Here is an 18453-nt window from a genome sequence, read left to right as displayed (position 1 = left end):
GGGGGGGGTCTCTCTGTGACAGGCCACGGGGGGGAGGTCTCTCTGTGACAGGCCACGGGGGGGAGGTCTCTCTGTGACAGGCCACGGGGGGGAGGTCTCTCTGTGACAGGCCACGGGGGGGAGGTCTCTCTGTGACAGGCCACGGGGGGGAGGTCTCTCTGTGACAGGCCACAGGGGGGAGGTCTCTCTGTGACAGGCCACAGGGGGGAGGTCTCTCTGTGACAGGCCACAGGGGGGAGGTCTCTCTGTGACAGGCCACAGGAGGGAGGTCTCTCTGTGACAGGCCACAGGGGGGAGGTCTCTCTGTGACAGGCCACACGCACTGAGGGGAGGGATCTTGCCACACGAAGAAAGCATGCTGCGCTAAGGTGCGACTATAAGCCAGCTTTTTGCCGTTTGTGGTATATCTTCCCCCATACTTCCTGGATTTTCTTGCACCATTTATCAGCGTTCCCACTAGGGTCCATTAGATAATATGTCCGATTTGGCTGCAAAAACGGAAAACATCACAAATGTCAGCTTTACTCGGGAAACGAATACCATCAACTCCACAAGTCTAAGATTTAAACCAAGGCACATATAACCGTTTTATTTTCTTCACACAAGGTTCTCTCTTATTTGTATACTTTCCATTACAAGTAATCTCAGTCCATCTATCTAGTGTAAACACAGCCCTAAGGTCAGCTTGTATGTCATTAGGGAGAGGCACAGGTAGCCTGAGCCCTGACTGGGCTGTGCTCGAGTCTTACTGTGTGAACAAAGAAGGTCTTGAAGTTCTTGGCCTCAGGACGCAGGTCTGGAGACCAGGGAATCTCTCCCTTCAGGATCTTGTTCACTGGGTCCACGTAGTACAGGTGCGGCCCTTCTGTCAGCAACAGCTGGCGCCGACGTGCGAACAGCCCCTACGAAAGATTTACTAGCACGCTCTAGAACGCTGTGATACTAATTGCTATTTTTATTTTTGTTCCTGGGTAGTATGTTTTATTTCCTAATTGCTTATGCCTCTTAAGTATAGAAAATGCCATTACTCCCCATAAACATTGCTATCGTGACCAGGACAGTGATATTTTGAAATTGACTTAAGCCCACTAGTTCCCTTTAGCTTCAGCTGCAAGGAATCCCCCCGAAGCTGAGCAGGAAAGAGAAAGTGGCTGGGATCAGCTGTCGCAGCGGTTCAGGGACTCCTGGACAATCACATGGCCGAAAACTCTGTGGGGCTGGCTGAGACTGGCGAAGTAGTAGAGCAAAATGGGCTGTGGGTCATCCCTCAAAGTCCATATCCCTGATGCTCATCTTAATGAATTCACAGAGAACATGGACAATGCTGTGGGGAATAACAGCCATTTTCTGTACTTTTTAGGCATAAGCAATTACGAAATAACACCTACAACCCAGGAACAAAAACTGTTACACAGTGTAAGCAGACATTCACATTCATGGGGGGAACAAAAGATGATCAAATGTTTTTTTTTTCCCCCTCTTCTATAGACCGAAAAGTACAAGCTAAAGGAACCTCTAGGCCAGTGGCTCTCATATTCGGTCCTCGGGGCCCTCTGCCCTGCTTGTTTTCCTGCTATCCCTGCCCTACACACTACTGATTACCTGGATCAGGTGTGTTCAGTCTATCAGAAGCTGAAAGACAGCTGGGACTTGTGTGTGGGGCAGGGATAGCAGGAAAATAAGCAGGGCAGTGGGGCCCAAGGACCGAGTTTGAGAACCACTGGTTTAGGCTATCTATTAATTAAAGGCATTGAAAGTGCCATTACACCGTCCATGCAGAAGAGGGAGCTAGGATGCCTTCAAATGGCACAACAGCTTTCTGCAGGAGCACAGACTCAAAGCACCAACAAAGCATACCCAGGAAAATCAGTGTTTACAAATACAAAAAAAATACAGAACGTAATAGAAAATGACGAGCCCATACCTTCCGCTTGTCCACTGGACCCATTTTAAGTATTAAATTATTTTCCACAAACTGGTGCCTTAAAGAAAAAAACAAAATATTAGAATGTATGAAACTAAATAGATTTAATTCCTTAGTTTTTCTAATTACACATTCATGTCAAGGTATTTAAAGATATGCCTTTCTTGCAGTGTAAAGCACAGTACAAGGAAACATATTTAACACACAACGTAACAAATACGTAACGGGGACACATTATGAAAAGAAGTAAATTGTTACTGAACACAAACATGTATACTACACGCACGGAGATGTGGCATATTTTTGTAAAAAATTGAACATGGCAGATAAGATCAAATCAGATCACAACTATTTGTATTTATGGGATACTCTATTAAGCTAAAAGAAATTCATGCTCAATTCACATTATGAATATTTATCATGCACCCATGAAGGACAACCTAGTCCAAAGCCCTGCAGACATGTTCTTGAAACGCTAAAGGCAGGCACGAAAGCACAGGAAGGGACTAAGCGGGCGCACCATGGATTTCCGCTGGTCTGTTTCTCCAGCAGCAGCCTCTTCTCCTTGCTGGAGAACTGCAGGTCCAGCTCGAAGGAGTTGGTGTCCAGGTCATGAATATACTGCTGAATGTTGCTGATGGAAGTCAACAGTGGAGGGAATTCCGAGAGAGGCAGCTGGGAGGATTTGGATGGGGCCAGCTGGGAGGATGTGGACGGGGCCAGCTGCATGCAGCTGAACTGGCTGAGGAGGTCGTCATACTACAGAGAGCAGCACGGGGAACGGGCAGGTAAGTGAACACACTGACAGTGAGTAACACAGGCCATCATAAGCTCGGAAAGGGAATATTGACTATGTGTGCGATCATAAACAGATTAAGGGCAGCCTGATGTACCGGGTGCAAAAATATTTTCATGTTACCATCCTTTCCAAAAACAGCCTGTCTCTTTCTATCCGGTGTGGACACAGCTGGTCTAAAGGTCTCACTGAAGTAGAAGCCCTGGCCTGAGCCATCATTATGGGCGGCCTACGGTTAGAGTACTCCGGCTGGGTATCTGACCATCATTATGGGCAGCCTACATTTAGAGTACTCCGGCTGGGTATCTGACCATCATTATGGGCGGCCTACGGTTAGAGTACTCCAGCTGGGTGTCTGACCATCATTATGGGCGGCCTACGGTTTGAGTACTCCAGCTGGGTGTCTGACCATCATTATGGGCGGCCTACAGTTTGAGTACTCCGGCTGGGTGTCTGACCATCATTATGGGCGGCCTACGGTTAGAGTACTCCGGCTGGGTGTCTGACCATCATTATGGGCGGCCTACGGTTTGAGTACTCCGGCTGGGTATCTGACCATCATTATGGGCGGCCTACAGTTAGAGTACTCCGGCTGGGTATCTGACCATCATTATGGGCGGCCTACAGTTAGAGTACTCCGGCTGGGTATCTGACCATCATTACATACAAGACAAACACGTTATAAAAATCTCCATGAATGGAGTAATTGTATTATTATAAAGACACATTAGAACCTTGGAACCTGAACACCTCAATTCCACCAACGCGAACACTGAACGGGTTTCTTGAATTTTTTTCCAACTTGTACCTCGACTGAAATCTTGCAACTCGACCGTTCCTCCTAAAACTTGTATGCGCCAAGATGTATTCAACTCTACCAACTGGGACCTCGAACAGGTCACTAAATGATGAAGAGAAAAACCTAGCTGCAACTCGACCAAACACTCAGAACACGACACGCATCTCTGATGGGCTGAAACGGAGGCATGTTGATGTCTCGTGGTACCTGTCCAATGAGTTTGACGTGTGAAAGCTGTGTTCCTGTGTTCGGTGTTAATTTGTTTGTGCTTTATCTACAGTACATTTAGTGATACAGTGATCACGGCCCCTAAGAAAGTAAGCAGTGATAGCAAACCAAAGAGGAATGTAGTTAGAGTAACTGAAAAGCTTAAAAAGGACATAGTGAGACTTGAAGGTAGTGCACCTGTGTCTGTTCTTGCTTCCGAGTATGTATTTCATGTTTATGCTTTTTCATGTGTGTATTAGTTTTATATTGATATTTCTCTGTGTCATTAGTTTGGTAGGTAGATAAGTTTAAATTGGCAATCATTTGAGGGTCTGAAATGGATTATATTCATTTATATTATTTCTTATGGGAAAATCTGACTTGGACCTCGACCAAAACGCAACTCGACCAGCCTTCTGGAACGAATTAAGTTCGTGTTCCAAGGTACCACTGTATATCTGTAAACAGACCGAAATGCAGCAGCGTAATTAATAAGTCAACCTACACAGCCTTTTTTTAAGAAATAAAAATAAAAAAAGCAGGGAGTTTAGCTCACATTTCCATAGTAGTCCTCATCATCTTCAAACATGGCAGGCAGATATGGGGTCAGTTTAGGGGGTGTCTGCAGGTGCAGCTGATCCCACGATATGCTCTCAAAGAAAGAGTGACCTTTGAGAGGGGGGTACCCCCCCACCTCCTCACAGCCTAGCCGATTCCTGGGATCCAAGAGCTGGAAGGCAGAAGCTCTGCTTTAACAGTGAAGCTTTCTAACACCAGTGGTTTGTCAACACGTAACGCAGCACAATGCAACTTACTAAAAGCTGTTCAACGAGATCCTTGGCTTTGGGAAAGAATTTGTCTGGAAATTCATACTCAAGCTTCATAATCTTTTGAAATATTAGGTACTCGTTTCTGGAAGAGTGACAGACAGAGACACAAAGAACATGAAATCAATTCATTTTAGGGCCCTATATATAGTGACATCAACTTGATCTACTATACATCATTTGTAGCGTTGACAGGAGTAATCAAAGAGCAGACAGACCGAGGTGGAGTGTCTTGACCACGCCAAGCACCCTTGTGGGCCTACTTTATAATCGCAACTTCCCTGTTACAGTTTAACTATTCGGGTCGCCTGGCCACATGACACTGATCACATGACTTGGGTTCTCTCACCTCACCCGAGAACTTCCTCACATAAACAAGTCATAAACAAGACGGGCATTAACTTCCTGTTATTGTACAGTTTTGTTAACACTTTTTTTTTTTTTTAAGTCTTCGTTTTTTTTTCCTTAAATGGCAGTAGGTCAAAGTACACTGTTACAAAGAAGCAAAAGGTACCGAAAAAGTGACTTTTACACAATTTCTTGTTTTGCCAATTTACAGAATTAGTGAAGTGCTAACATTGCGAAATGAAAGACTTGCAGCTGACTTACCCTGCCCTAAACGGGGGCAGCCCAGCCACCAGCTGGTAAATGATACAACCTAAGGCCCAGAGGTCAGAGCTGAAACAAGAAAGTATTCAAAACACAACATGAGGAGAATCCATGGGCTTGGAGAGCCAGACAAAGTCCGGGAAAGGATGACGTTACCTTTTGCAGGCAGATTTCTCAGTTAACAGCTCTGGGGAAACATATTGTGCAGTTCCAACGAAAGAGTTGGCTCTTGCTGCAAAAAAAATAAAAAATAAAAACAGTCATGGCACGGCCCATAAAAATAACTCAGTTCTTGAACACAGCTTTTTAAGCTCACAGATGACTTAATCTCAGGCCACTACCTACACTCTCCCGGCTCTGCTTTCAATGGCCTTTAGCTTGATGAAGAAGTAAGATGAAAGTGCGTGTTAGACCGTACTTTTTGCTAACTTGCAGTGAAGAAGAATATCACTTTGTCACGAATAATGGCAAAGGATAGACAGCAGTACTATTTCTCAATTTCATATGGCAATCTGTAATACATTTCAGAAGCCTTTGCAAACAAAATATACTAAACAGAATAATATAAAGTGAAATTAGTCTTCACTAATTTAACGCTACATAAATGAATATGGCTAAAGTATAAACAACCTGAGATGTTAGGCTAGTACCATAGGACAAGGTCATTCTAAACAAGGGAAAGATCTTCAGAAAACAGACCACAAAATAAGACCCAGACAGAGAGAATAAAATAACTCCACCTTGCTTGCTATCTGATGACAACTGCTTTGCTGTTCCAAAATCTGTTATTTGAATGTGCATTTCTTCATTCAGTAAAATATTTTCTGGTTTTAGGTCCCTGGAGGAAGACAAATTCCAACAAATTGCATAACACTATAAAATGAACATTAAAAGCAATATTATCACAATTTTTAAGTTTATTATTTAAATTAGGAAAGACCTGCTACAGAATAAAGCTTTACAGCTGCATTTTGGTTTGAATGTGTAAGACATAATTCATTTAGAAATGCATTTCAAAGACACCTGCGGTCCTTCCAAACGTCATGGGATGCCCCAGCGGATGCAAGAAAATGCCTGCGCTCGCAAAAGATACTAATAATTTAGCCTGCAGAGATTTACATCAGAGCACTGCAGCATTCAGCAAAGGGCTGTGACAGAATATCGCTAATTACCTGGAATGCATAATTATTCCCACTTTCGGCTGATTAACGTATAAAGGGGGGAGGTAAGGGCAGCACAAGGTGCCTCCTACCAGGAAAGGATGTTGTCTGCGTACCATTCACACCTATATGCTCCCATGACTTTCAGGTGGGACGTATGTGCAACAACTGTGTGATAAAGCAAGTCAGCATTGAAGTGACGTTACCTGTGAATAATCCCCTTTGCATGCAAATACTCTAACGCACAAACTATCTCTGCTGTGTAGAACCTTGTGCACGTCTCATCGAAAGACCCTATCTTTCGAATGTATTTGAGCAGTTCCCCATTTTTAGCATAGCTAAGACCAAAATCTGAGAAGTAGTAGTTAAGGACAGACACGATCACTTATTAAAAAGTAAGTAAATAAATAAAACCCACAAAACTTCAGACTAAAAATTAAACAAACCAACAACACACCTTTGAGCGCTTTGCACAGTGTTAATCCATCATCTTTCATATCAACATGTACATTTCATTTCATATTAAAGGATACACAACTTTTCTTCATCTTGAAATGTGAAGTAAAGCTTGACAAAAAACGGGTGGTCTAGGTGTGACATCACGTCTCGCTCCCTTTTCACGTATTGCGCCTTGTTCTCTTTCATGATATGCCGTTTTTCCAGAATTTTAACTGCGGGGCACAAAGAACAAAGAAATGATCTTAAGTCATTGACTGTGTTACTGCACATACATTATGAATCCTAAAAATTTGACATAAGATTAGATTTAAATTCAACAAAACCTCCTTACTGGCATAATCTTTCCCTGTTAGCTGCTCTCTTGCCAGCACTACCTGTTAGGAAGGAAGAGAACACAAATTTGCTGTAAATATGACGGCGTAAAGTTGACAGCGAGCCGACACAGAACATACATACTGTAATATTAAAGCAACACTTATGTAGTATTTTGCAACTATTGTGAGACACCCAGACACGCGTCAAACTGTGCTGTAACCATAATTCAGTTTGTGAGCATCCTTCCTTCCCACTCACCGTCGAGAAAGAGCCTTCCCCCAGAATCTTGCCAAACCTGAAGTCCTCGGGCCTCTTTTTCCGCGGCTGCATGGCTGTTGGCCGACGCTCTGCCCCACAATCAGCACGGCCCAGGGGAGCCCTGGCCTCTTTGGCAGACGCCTCCATACTCAGATCCAGACAGAGGCCTGTGCTCGGGACGGCCTCCGGGGGGCCTCTCACCATGGGTGAGGCGGGGCACGAGAGCAGCACCACGCTGGACTGGATGGGAATGACATCACACTGTGGGGGCAAATACAGACAGCGTAAGGACATCAGTCCGGGTATATAAAAACGTCGGGGAGCAATGAAACCCCCCCCCCCCCCCCCCCCATTTCGTTACAGAGAGATCTTTAGTTAGCTGCTAACCAGGCAAATAAAGCAGGAGCCACAAAATCTGCATCTATCATACAAGGTGCTCCAATAAAAGCGACTTCTGAGGGTTACAAACGGCTGAATAATCATGCTCAAGCTGCAGCTCCTCATGGGCTACGTCCATATACACACATTTTGCACAAACTGCTAGACAGCGCCAGTGGTACATATGTATTTAAACTTGAGACTATTGCCCTGAAAATTAGCAGTGATCAAGAATTAATAAATAAATACATAAATACACAAGTCAAGATGAGAAGCTCTGCTCCTGGCTTTGAGGGACCTTGTGAAAGTTATGTTCCACATGCCTGCATCCTGGGGAAAGACTCCTGTGACAGCAAACCAAAACCCTATCCCAGTCTGTCCTGCTCGCCAGGAAATTCACCTGTGTTAAAGCTCATAAAAGGCCACAGCATGTCAGCTGTGTATTTACTTTAACACACCAAGAGCAGGTCAAATGCACATAAGGATCAGAGTTGGCCTGTTAGGAGATTTATGGTAAGCTCTTCCTTTCTGATAACTTTGAGTCCATATGTAATCTATTCAGCTTTTATGTGATTGGACAAGGACAAGTTCATAATAGTCTGGTTCCATGAGGTGTAAATCCATTAGGTGTAAATATATGATTGGACAGTAGAAGCTGAATCCATTCAGTCCTGTGTGTGAAGAACCAGCAAGTTTGTTAACTGCAGAGAGGCGGCAGCTGGCAGACTAAGCTCTCCTGGGCTGGTCATTTACGGGAGCGAGATGGAGGCGGGGCCTTCCTGAAAGGCTCAGGTGGGATGCGTACATGCGGCGCGCTCCTCCATCAGCACACTGAGCCCTCCTGGGCTGCTCATTTATGGGAGCGAGATGGAGGCGAGGCCTTCCTGAAAGGCTCAGGTGGGACATGTACATGCAGCGCGCTCTCCGTCAGCAGCAGGTGCGGCATACTGCCGTGTGCCTCCTGTTCAGTGTGGCAGCGTGCAGCACGATCGAGAGGGAGTGGCCACAAACATTTTGAGGGGAACTGTGATTAAACAGCTATGGATGGTGCCCCCACCCCTCCTTGGAGGCAGCTTCGATACTATTGTAGTGAGTCACGCTTACTGTTCAAGCCATGCATCATTCTCTAAATATGCTCTATGCTACTGTATCAGAATTAAAACATCCATGCAGATCTATGCTTCCAAAACAAACAGTCAGCAGCTACATTTTTAATCAGATACTCGGGGGAGGGAAAAAGCTATAAGAGCCAAAAAAAAAACCCTAATATAATATCAAATAATATATACAAAGAGCTGGTAAATGGTTTGGTGGAGTGAATCTAGAAAGTCATTAACACAGAAACAGACTTTAAAGCTGGACCTGACATAAATGACTGAAATGTGTACGGGGTGCAGACACCCTGCTTGTTTTCATTGTGCATGTTACGGTAACTGGATGTCTGCCGTCAGCACAAGCACAGACAAGAAGACTGCAGAAATATGTAACGAAAGACCCTTCCCTGACACAAGAAACGCACAAACAAGGCCTCGTCACCAAGGTGAGGTAGGGGAGCCGTTTACTCATTGACCTGGCAAGGGGATTGATCTCACAGTTTTCCCACTGGTGTTAATGTTTCAGCACACTCCTGTTTACAGATTTCAGAAGCACCCTAATTAAAAGCTGCGCATGGCCCAGCTTTGAAGTCTGCCTGCCTCAGAATTCGACTTTGGAAACGAGACCTGCAGACATGAGCAGTAAATTTATTCTACAAGCCTCTGATTGGAGGACAGCCCTTGGACAGCAAGAGTCTCTGTAAAACAGGACCTTAAGAAAAATCCAAAATCATTTTTACTGTGAACTCTGACCAAAGCAGAATGGATGGTCAAGTGTAATTCATACAAAATTCTATTGCTCTACAGCCAGTTACATATAGCAGACTTACATACCCTGTAGCTCCAAACGCTCATCCATGGTATTCACCAGTTATAATTTCCCTTAAAACACATCACATAAAAATGTCACCCCATCTAACTATTACAGAGAAACCTTTCCTGTCAGGAATAAAGTCATACAGCTCTTTTTGGTTTTCTGCTTCACTAATGTTTTGCAAGTTCTAAATACAAAAACAGGAGCTTTAACTGCCCTGAGAAAGATTTGAAACACAGCAATAAAAACTTGTAAACAATTCTGTTATGATATAAAGCATAGCCAAGTTTATCGGCTACAGAAAACCGATTAGTCCATGACCTGATCTCCTCCACAGTAATTGGTATCTGTAGTGGCCAATGTACACCCACAGCACATGGACATCCACTCTCTGTGTAGGGATAAGCAGCCCATCTTAAACTATCCTTAACACTGCTGTAACAAGACTCATCCCAAAGAAATGCTAAGTTTGCCACTGACATGTTCTTACAGGTAGATCCAATCAACTGCGAGTTTCTGCTTGTATGGTGCTGGTATTCATACAGTAATACAGAAAAATGCCCTTTAAATGTATGTACACTGACCTTGCTATGTCAACTCAACACGGGCAGAACATCGCTGTAAAAGCCCATGTTTCTGACAGAAACCATGCTAGTAAAATCATCCACCGTGTTTTCACTTGTGAAATTTCAAGTTACTAGGCAAGACAAAAAAAAAAAAAGTAAATAAAGCAAATCTTGACACTAATCTCCAAAACACAGGATGCATATTGAATTTGAGTCCTGCTTTACACATCCAAGCTAAAAATCATGGATGTTGCATTACCTATGCAATGTAAAATGACAAAAAATGTACAACATGCACACCATAACAATATCAGGTATGGCACCCTTAAAAACAGAAATATATATACACGAGCGACACTGTGGTTAACGTTGCTGCCTCCCTGCAGTCTGTACATAGCTTGCACACTCTGTCAGTGTTGCACAGGTGTCCTCTGGGTGCTCCAGTTTCCCTCTGCAGCACAAAAACACGCAGATCAGCTAACTGGTACCCCTAAAATGCCTCTGCTGAGCATTCGGGAGGATGCACCTTGTGACTGACTGGCATTCAATCCAGGCTGTATTCCTGCCTTATGCTGTATACTGCCTGGGAGATACAATACTGTTCAAACAGGTCCCCACAGATTGTTAGTATCTGCCAGCAGTTACAAACATTAATAAAGCCAAATTCTATCTGGAAATGAACAGCCTGCAATCGAGCTGAGAATCAAAGTTGTTCCAAGTCTGACAGTCAAAGTGAGCTCAAAAGATATCAGAATGAATGAATGAATGGTAATGAATAAGTTCTTCTACCAGTCGCTAGACAGCAAAACAGCAGATAAGGACAAAACAGGCCTGGCATTTGTTTTCAAAGAGCCCAGGCAATGTTAACAGGCTGAGAGAGACACAACGGACAGACTGCCCTAAACAGGGGGGCTCTAAGAACTCTGGGGACATGGTAGAAATTGACCAAAAACTTATTTTGCGGATGATGTACAATATGTGTGTTGATGACTTAAAGTATGTGCTTGAAGTTTTAAACACAGCAGCAGCGATGTCATTTCCATGGCAGTTATACCAGGCATCTACATATGAAAGATTGGGAATTTGCAACATAAGTGCAAAAGGAGTTGCTCATGGAGGATCATGAGCTTGAGCATTCAACACCATGAACCTTACTGAACCTGCCCTGGCTGCACAGATGGGGCGATTCTATCCCCACAGGTTCACTCTATGCAACCACCCTGTGACTGGCAATTATCATCTGCCAGTTCTGCTTCCAGTAATCGGCTATCGGTGATTGGTCCCAAAAACCCTGATCGGAGCATCAACAACAAACAGGTGTAACTCAAGGAAAATGTTACATTCCCTGTGCGGAAAAATATTTAGGTGCCGCTTCTGAACCATAAGTGAATTACCTGCCTATTTCAGTGTCCGAGATTGTTTACAGAAAGGTCCTATTATTTTCTTATTGGCATTGTTTTTTTGCTATTACTTTATTAAACTTAACTTAGTCATGGCTCGTATGACAATTGTTTTATGTTTGATTGTTCTATGCTAATTAAGTAATAAATACAAGTTGGAAGCAATTCAAGTTCTTATCCTTGCATTTGAATTTGCAGTGGTTAATATTTTGATGGTATCGCATGTGGTAATGCTCCATCACATGTATTTAATCTATTACACAATGAATATTGAACTAAAGCCTGACTTTAAAAATTATATTGCAAATCACGTTGCAGTATCTGTCAGAAAAATGGCAATTAGATATTTTCCCCAAATCATTCACCTCTAATATACAGACTGGAAACCACCAACAGCAAATACAAAAGAGAGTGACTATTTTGGCTTGGGGAACATACCCTTCTACCTGTAACGATATACAGAAAGGCTTTGCTTTATGATAAAGATACTTACAGCAGTGAATTTCCTTTACATTTTCCTCATTTTCTGTTAGAAAGCAAAACAGCTCTTTTGTCTTGAGTCGCCTACCCATTTGTATCCTGACAGTGCCAATAAAGCAACCATCCTCCAGACTTGGTGTCTGGTGATTTACTTGCCGTCATGAAGGCCTTTTCTTATAGGTTAACAGGTTAAGCTAACAACAACCATAATCAGCCCTACAAATAGGTCAAGTGTAGGAGGATATATAAGGACAATGAATAAGCTATTTCACTATTTTATTAGTGAATTAGATCAGCATTTCTCAACCTGGTCCTTAAGGATAGTACGCATTTTTGCTCAAAAACATGGACTGTCGGTGGTTCCCCAAGGACTGAAGAGTGAATTAGATTATTGCCTTGTTAGATCAATGCCTTGTTAGGACAACAGGGCCCCCTTAACACCCATTGGTCTATCATCTTATAACCTGAACTGAGAGCAAGAGAAAGCCCCAAAACCAAGCAAACATTTACCATTACATGCAAAACAGGAAAATACTAAGGCGCACATGATTTACACCATACAGACAAAAATCAGACACAAAAGCAAATATGTAATTACAATCTGAGAATGAAGTAGATTTCTTGTTTTATGCTTCACAAAAGCAGTTATATTTAATGCTGCAAAAAGACATTTTATAAACTCAGACCAGTAATAATGGCTTATTGCACAGTTTAGATCAATACACTGATGCACTTACTGTACTGTGTAGATTATTAATAAGCACAATTAACACTGGCATCATGAATTGCCAGCAGGATTCAGGCTTTGGTGTCTGACCTGCCATTTTCATTGCTTTATTTTGATCAAAATATCAAATAACGGAGATACAATAATTTTGGGTTTGCATCAGGACACGTTCAATATACTACATTTAAAATATATGTAATAAAAATAGTTTAATTGTTTTTAATGTATTAAACAGCAGGGTAAATTGTTTGCTGTACAATGTTTTTGCTGTGTTTGAAAACCAAACTGAAGAATTACACAATGCTAAACTTAGAGTTAATTAATCTGATGCTGCCCATGAAACACAACACCAGAATAGAGTAGAATTTCTGCGCTTTATTCATCCCTGTGGGGAAATTGGGTAATTTTCACATTTCCCATGTTATTCATACATGCATATACAGGTGAGTGCAAGCCTTAGGGCAGCGCGCAGGGCCAGCAAGCATCAAGTTCCTCCGGAGATAATGCTGACAGACTGACGATTCAAACCCACAACCTTGCGGATACAGGTACAGATCCTAAATACCACCCCTTAAACAAAACTACACTAGAAGACATTCTACTGTCGGTGCTTTTATGCCAATAGCACTGCTTTATAGATCCACAATGGTTGGATTCACAGCAGATAGTGGTTAACTTGCATACCCCAGTGATGTGGTGACTGAAATCATTGTACACTGGCAACCCTTAATCCATAAGTAGCCCTTGGAGGAAAAAACAGCAGGGGCAAGATGGCAGAATGACAAAACAATACTGGGATCCTGTGGTGTCACCCCCCCCCCCATCAGAAAACCACAACAGCTACACACTAACTCCAAAACTTAGTTTGAGCAATAAACACTCATATATTATATATGTATGTATGTATAGTCCCGATAAATGCAGTCTGCTTTTACTTTGTTTTTCATAAATACTATTTTAATGTGAAAGTTACTTTATGCATAATCAAACAGTCTACCAGTGCTGCATTAGTATTGTTTTTATAACGAGTGAACGGAGGAATTAACCCAGTGTTTCCCAACCTAGTCTTTGGGCACCTTGAACATACCACGGTTTTGCTCCCTCCCAGCTCCCAGCCAATCAGGAACATCGAATACCTGGTACACGCGAGCTAGGAGCTGAGAGGAAGCAAAAACATTGACTGTCTGGGGTCCCCAAGGACTGGGTTGGGAAACACTGAATTAACCCTTCCATTTTGTCCTTAATTTCACAGCGGAATCAAATTTTAATCAATTCCAAGCAATTCCATTCAAAGTAATAAACTCAGACCTTATAAAAGTTCCAACAGTAGGGTACCCAACAGACACTTTCTCACCACAGGAATGTTTTTCAAGATTCTGTTACATTCCCACCACAGAAACTCAGTCTGACTGACTGCAGTTCCAGTAAGGTAGTACCTGGTCCTTTTTTTTATTTATTCATTCAAGTTCCTACTTTGGGGTACATACTTTTCATTTGACCAGGAACAGCTGGGGTGGGGTTTATAGTGATAAACTCTGCTGCTTTGTTGAGCAGAAGCACTAAACTGGAAGTCATGCAGTTGTGCATGAAGTGTAGGGTGGAAGTGTAGTTTTGTCATGTATGAAATGATGCGTGAGTTAAATCTACAAATCATTTGTCTCTCCCATGCTGCATTTAGCACAAAGATCACAGGTCCTGTTGTGTGCTGGGAAAGCGACATACTAAACTGACATGTAACTATAAAAGTTTCCGGTCATGACAGCCCAGGAACTTGGAACTAGGTTTGTGAACTTCAGTGGGAAAGTGTCTATTGGCTGAAGTACTGCTCTGAAGAGCACTACTGCTGGAATCTCTATAAAGGAGCAGAAAGAGATGCACGACACATCGGTTAACATACAGGTATCAAGATATTGACATCAGTGTGATGTGTCAAACTTGGTCGATACTGCTGGCCGATGTTTATGCTTTATCAATAGTCACAGCTAGCAGCACCAGAGATAAAATCACACTAAAACAATGAAGATGGCTACACTGGACGACCAGCAATTTTACGTAATGTAGGACGGGGGACTTCATCGGCTCAAGCAGGTTTCAAAGTACCAGCCTGCGAGATGATTTGATACAACTGTAAAACGTTTAATTAATTTATATGGCCCTCAGATTGATCATTTAATTTTCCAAACAATATAAAATGACGCAGTTTCCGCTTGCAGAAATAAGACTGTCATTAGTCTGCAAGCCTCCTCAAATATGCTGGATTTAAGCAATTCAAATACATATGATTTTGTACATCAGATCATAACTACATCCTGAAGATCACTAGTTTCTATGGGATGGGTCAATGAAGATTTATTTTTTTTTGGTACTACTTTATAATAAGGCTCCCTTTTGCCACTTGTAAATGGTAGTAACTCATTAAAAAAAAAAAAAACTGCTATAACTTGTTTAAAATTGTCTATTAATAATTTACAAAAGTGTGGCAACCTAATTAATAACCAGATTATAAACCGTTCATAAACCCTTTATATGGGTAGCCTTATTGTAAAGTGACACTTTGTTTTTTAAACATATGAAAAGTGGCGTATAATTTTAAAAAGAATTGTGCAATGTCAATATTGGATTGGTAAAACTCAAAATTCTATTGTGTAATTGGATGACTTGCGCTTTCCTACAAAAGAACAAGCAACAGATTCATAGAGCAAATTCATTAGCTGCATAAATGAAGAAAACCATCAAAACAAATACATTAACGCCACACAAAACATTGTATAGATCTGATCGACACACTGGTTAACAGCTCTCAATCAATTTGTTTTTTTCCTCCCCAAAATGCACTGACACTGAAGGTATTTGTTTAGAGGAAAAAAAAAATATTTACAAAGTTAGTTCAAGGCTATTTTCCACCATGAGGCAATGAGTCATAATATCATCCTAAACGTGCTGCCCCACAAAACGTAAGATTCCATAAAAATGACACACTTTCCCTGAAAGCATTCGAAATTTCTTTCATCGCTGCTACTATGCTAACAAAGTTGATTAATTAAAATTAAGTTTTGACACTAATAACGAATAGCCTATTGCCCTATACACTACAACTTAAAGAAACGTCTAATCATTGCAGTTTTTTTAACATACAAGTAAAGGAAGGAACTGAAAGCTGAAATAGTTAATACTATTTCAAACAGATAAATAATGTAAAACTATATTTAGGTAACCTTATGCTATAGAAATCATGTACAATTTTGACAGCACACATACATCGCGTGAACTTTCATTTTGAATGACGAATTCTGACAGTGTCAATGCGATAACATGATATATATCAAATAAGCAATTTGCAGTGTATTCTTTTGGTAAACAAACAAACACGATATGATTCACTCTGTAAGACGGTAGCAGGTAAACCCAACGCCCCTAAAAATGTATTGATACCGCTCACCTCTGAAATAGAGAGTTACCTCCGGAGTCAGGCTGGTCTGATAAACATAAATAAGCAAACCGGAATACTCTGAAAGCAGGGTTTATACGCACGTTGACCGGTTTAACTGCCACCTTAAACTTCGGCACAGCAAATACTGATGACTTAAGACTTCAATACGGAAGTTAACAGAGTAGCCGAATAAAAACTACCAGTACACTACACACACTCTCGCTATACATAAATATACACAGTACACACACACCTCGCGTGTGCGTGTTAACATCTACATACAGGGTCCAGGCTAACGTACGCGGTTATTTGCTGCTTTGCCGGTACCGGAAAGAGAAGGGCCTGACCCGGACGGTTCCGGCGTACCGCATAAGTCAGCCGTTCTAAGTCCGGCTCCCGCTGTAAACTTGTGCCATAACAGCAATACTCACAATCTGACCGGTGGTTCTCGCCATGGGCGGGGGGCGGGCGGCTGTCCGCTAACGGTATTTACTCGGCCTTTGACGGTCACAGAGCCTCCGCTAATGGCCGCCCCCGCGCCTTCATCTTCTGACGCTAACGTCACTCCTCGAGAGCGCGAGCGAGGCGGTCGCGAGAGGAGCGCCGCGTCCCCCCATGACACGCGAAAACTGCAGCCCGCTAGGCTCGAGCCAGTAAAGCTCAGTCACGTGTGTAAATATAAATATACACGTACAGCATACACTACCCGCCAAAATCATAGTTTGATTACATTTCCGTCAGTCAACAGATCAGATTACATTAATCTGACGAGACCGATAAACGCTATATCCATTCTAATATACAAAGCAGCAAACAAATCCCATGCACACACTTCTGAATCGAAAAAGGATAGAATTTCACGTGACGGACCATTCTTCGTGACATGTGACTAGCGTTAAGCTTTAATTGTGGGAAATGGAGGCAAGACGTGACAGTAATATATACTTCTAGCTGGGGTGGAACAAGTCAGACTCATCAGTATTTTAGGCTGTCTGTATTCCCATGTTATAGCAGGAGCACCGAATGAGCCCAAGCCGTTTTTCTTTTCCTCTGGTATGAAAGTGTACTGTAAGATGTTATAACCACCCCCGCTATTAAAACATCCCCCTAGTGACTAAGTTTAAACATTACCTGAAAATGTTGTCAACTACTACTAGCCACATGGCTAGTATTTTGCTGGTTACTTCCGCTGAAATCAGTTTCTAGTTCATCCGCTAGAAGGCAATGGAGCACAGAAGTGAATATCGAGCCAGACCCTATTGGGTTATTTGCGTACAAAGTATGTGGTAATGAGTGAATGATGGTTTAAAATTTTATGCAAGTTTCATAATAAAGCAGAAGTTACAAATGAGTACTGTTGGTTTTAGCAGTTTCAAGTATTTAAGTTATAAAATATAAATATGGGCTAATAAAAATTACGTGATACCTGTAAACAATTTTCCAACCATACAACCGCTTTCAAAATTTTTCATAGATTTTTATAAATTTATATTTATAAAAAATAACTTTTTTTTGTGGGATTTGAGATTAGAATAACACGATTTTTTCAAGATGACTCCCATGGTACCCATAGGTTTATTAGATTTGCGTGAGAATTATATCGCAGCAACGAACAAAGATTAGACAGATAAGTCGTAAGTCATCGTAGCTTTTTATTAAGGGGAATTTGATCAATTAACTGAGTAATTCGGAATAACTGCTGCAATATCAATGACTTTTGCGTTTCTTGAATTTACAAAGCGCTGCACACATGACCGAACTGAAACTATGAAACCGGTAAGTTGCTTCATTCATCTTGACAACATACCCTACATGGTTGCCCACCGTGACACAAACAACTACGACATAGATAGGTAAGGAGCATGCGCAGATTACAGTGCCTTGCCGCACCCACCACACGACAAAGCACCTCAGGGATGAGAACACAAGTACAGCCATGTGGCAGGTCATACCTCAGCACCACACTAGTCTGAATGGCCCAATGTGAATTTTTTTTGTGGTAGCTGGAGTGCAAATACTGCCACCAAACCCCAAGTGTTTCCCTGTAAGTTGGAGGACCTCCTTATACATCATACCCAGAACACAGCAATTGCAGGTTAAGGGCCTTGCTCAAGGGCCCAATTGCTGGCACAGATCCTCAACACTCCACCCCACTCTGCAACACTGTATAAAACACTGCTAATTTCAACAACTTTTGTTTTTTTTTTTTT

General features: G+C 42.1%; 1 protein-coding gene across 11 annotated transcripts; it reads right to left on the bottom strand.

Annotated features, from left to right (window-relative positions):
- Positions 1-8: 8 nt before the first annotated feature.
- LOC125717744 (3-phosphoinositide-dependent protein kinase 1-like) lies at positions 9-17159 on the bottom strand. Of its 11 annotated transcripts, none has more exons than XR_007384595.1 (15): positions 16675-17159; positions 7355-7615; positions 7113-7155; positions 6856-6993; positions 6529-6673; positions 5903-6000; positions 5319-5394; positions 5163-5231; positions 4542-4638; positions 4283-4456; positions 2445-2683; positions 1925-1982; positions 750-902; positions 298-488; positions 9-210 (listed from the first exon to the last, which is right to left on the bottom strand). XR_007384595.1 is itself a non-coding variant. In XM_048990992.1 (14 exons), the coding sequence occupies exons 2-14, from the start codon at positions 7556-7558 to the stop codon at positions 375-377; spliced, it is 1608 nt and encodes a 535-aa protein (XP_048846949.1). In that variant the 5' UTR covers positions 7559-7615; positions 16253-16668; the 3' UTR covers positions 9-374. The 11 variants fall into 11 exon arrangements, 2 of the variants coding, with proteins under 2 accessions (XP_048846949.1, XP_048846947.1); XR_007384596.1 differs by having other exon boundaries at positions 9-181; XR_007384598.1 differs by having other exon boundaries at positions 9-152.
- Between the last annotated feature and the right edge of the window lie 1294 nt (positions 17160-18453).

The sequence above is a fragment of the Brienomyrus brachyistius genome, chromosome 22 (assembly GCF_023856365.1).
Source record: "Brienomyrus brachyistius isolate T26 chromosome 22, BBRACH_0.4, whole genome shotgun sequence".
NCBI classification, from domain to species: Eukaryota; Metazoa; Chordata; class Actinopteri; order Osteoglossiformes; family Mormyridae; genus Brienomyrus; species Brienomyrus brachyistius.
The sequence above is the reverse complement of the archived record's forward strand: the minus strand, read 5'-3'. Positions and strand labels throughout refer to the sequence as shown.

Bases quoted from the DNA above. Each gene is read 5' to 3' on its own strand.
- LOC125717744 (XM_048990990.1), bottom strand. From the start codon at position 16,698: ATGGCGAGAACCACCGGTCAGATT. The intron at 2,684-4,282 runs GTGAGCTAAACT...TGCTCTCTGTAG, and splicing joins ATGAGGACTACTATGGAAAT to TATGACGACCTCCTCAGCCA. The intron at 1,983-2,444 runs GTGCGCCCGCTT...TTTTTCTTTAAG, and splicing joins CAGACCAGCGGAAATCCATG to GCACCAGTTTGTGGAAAATA.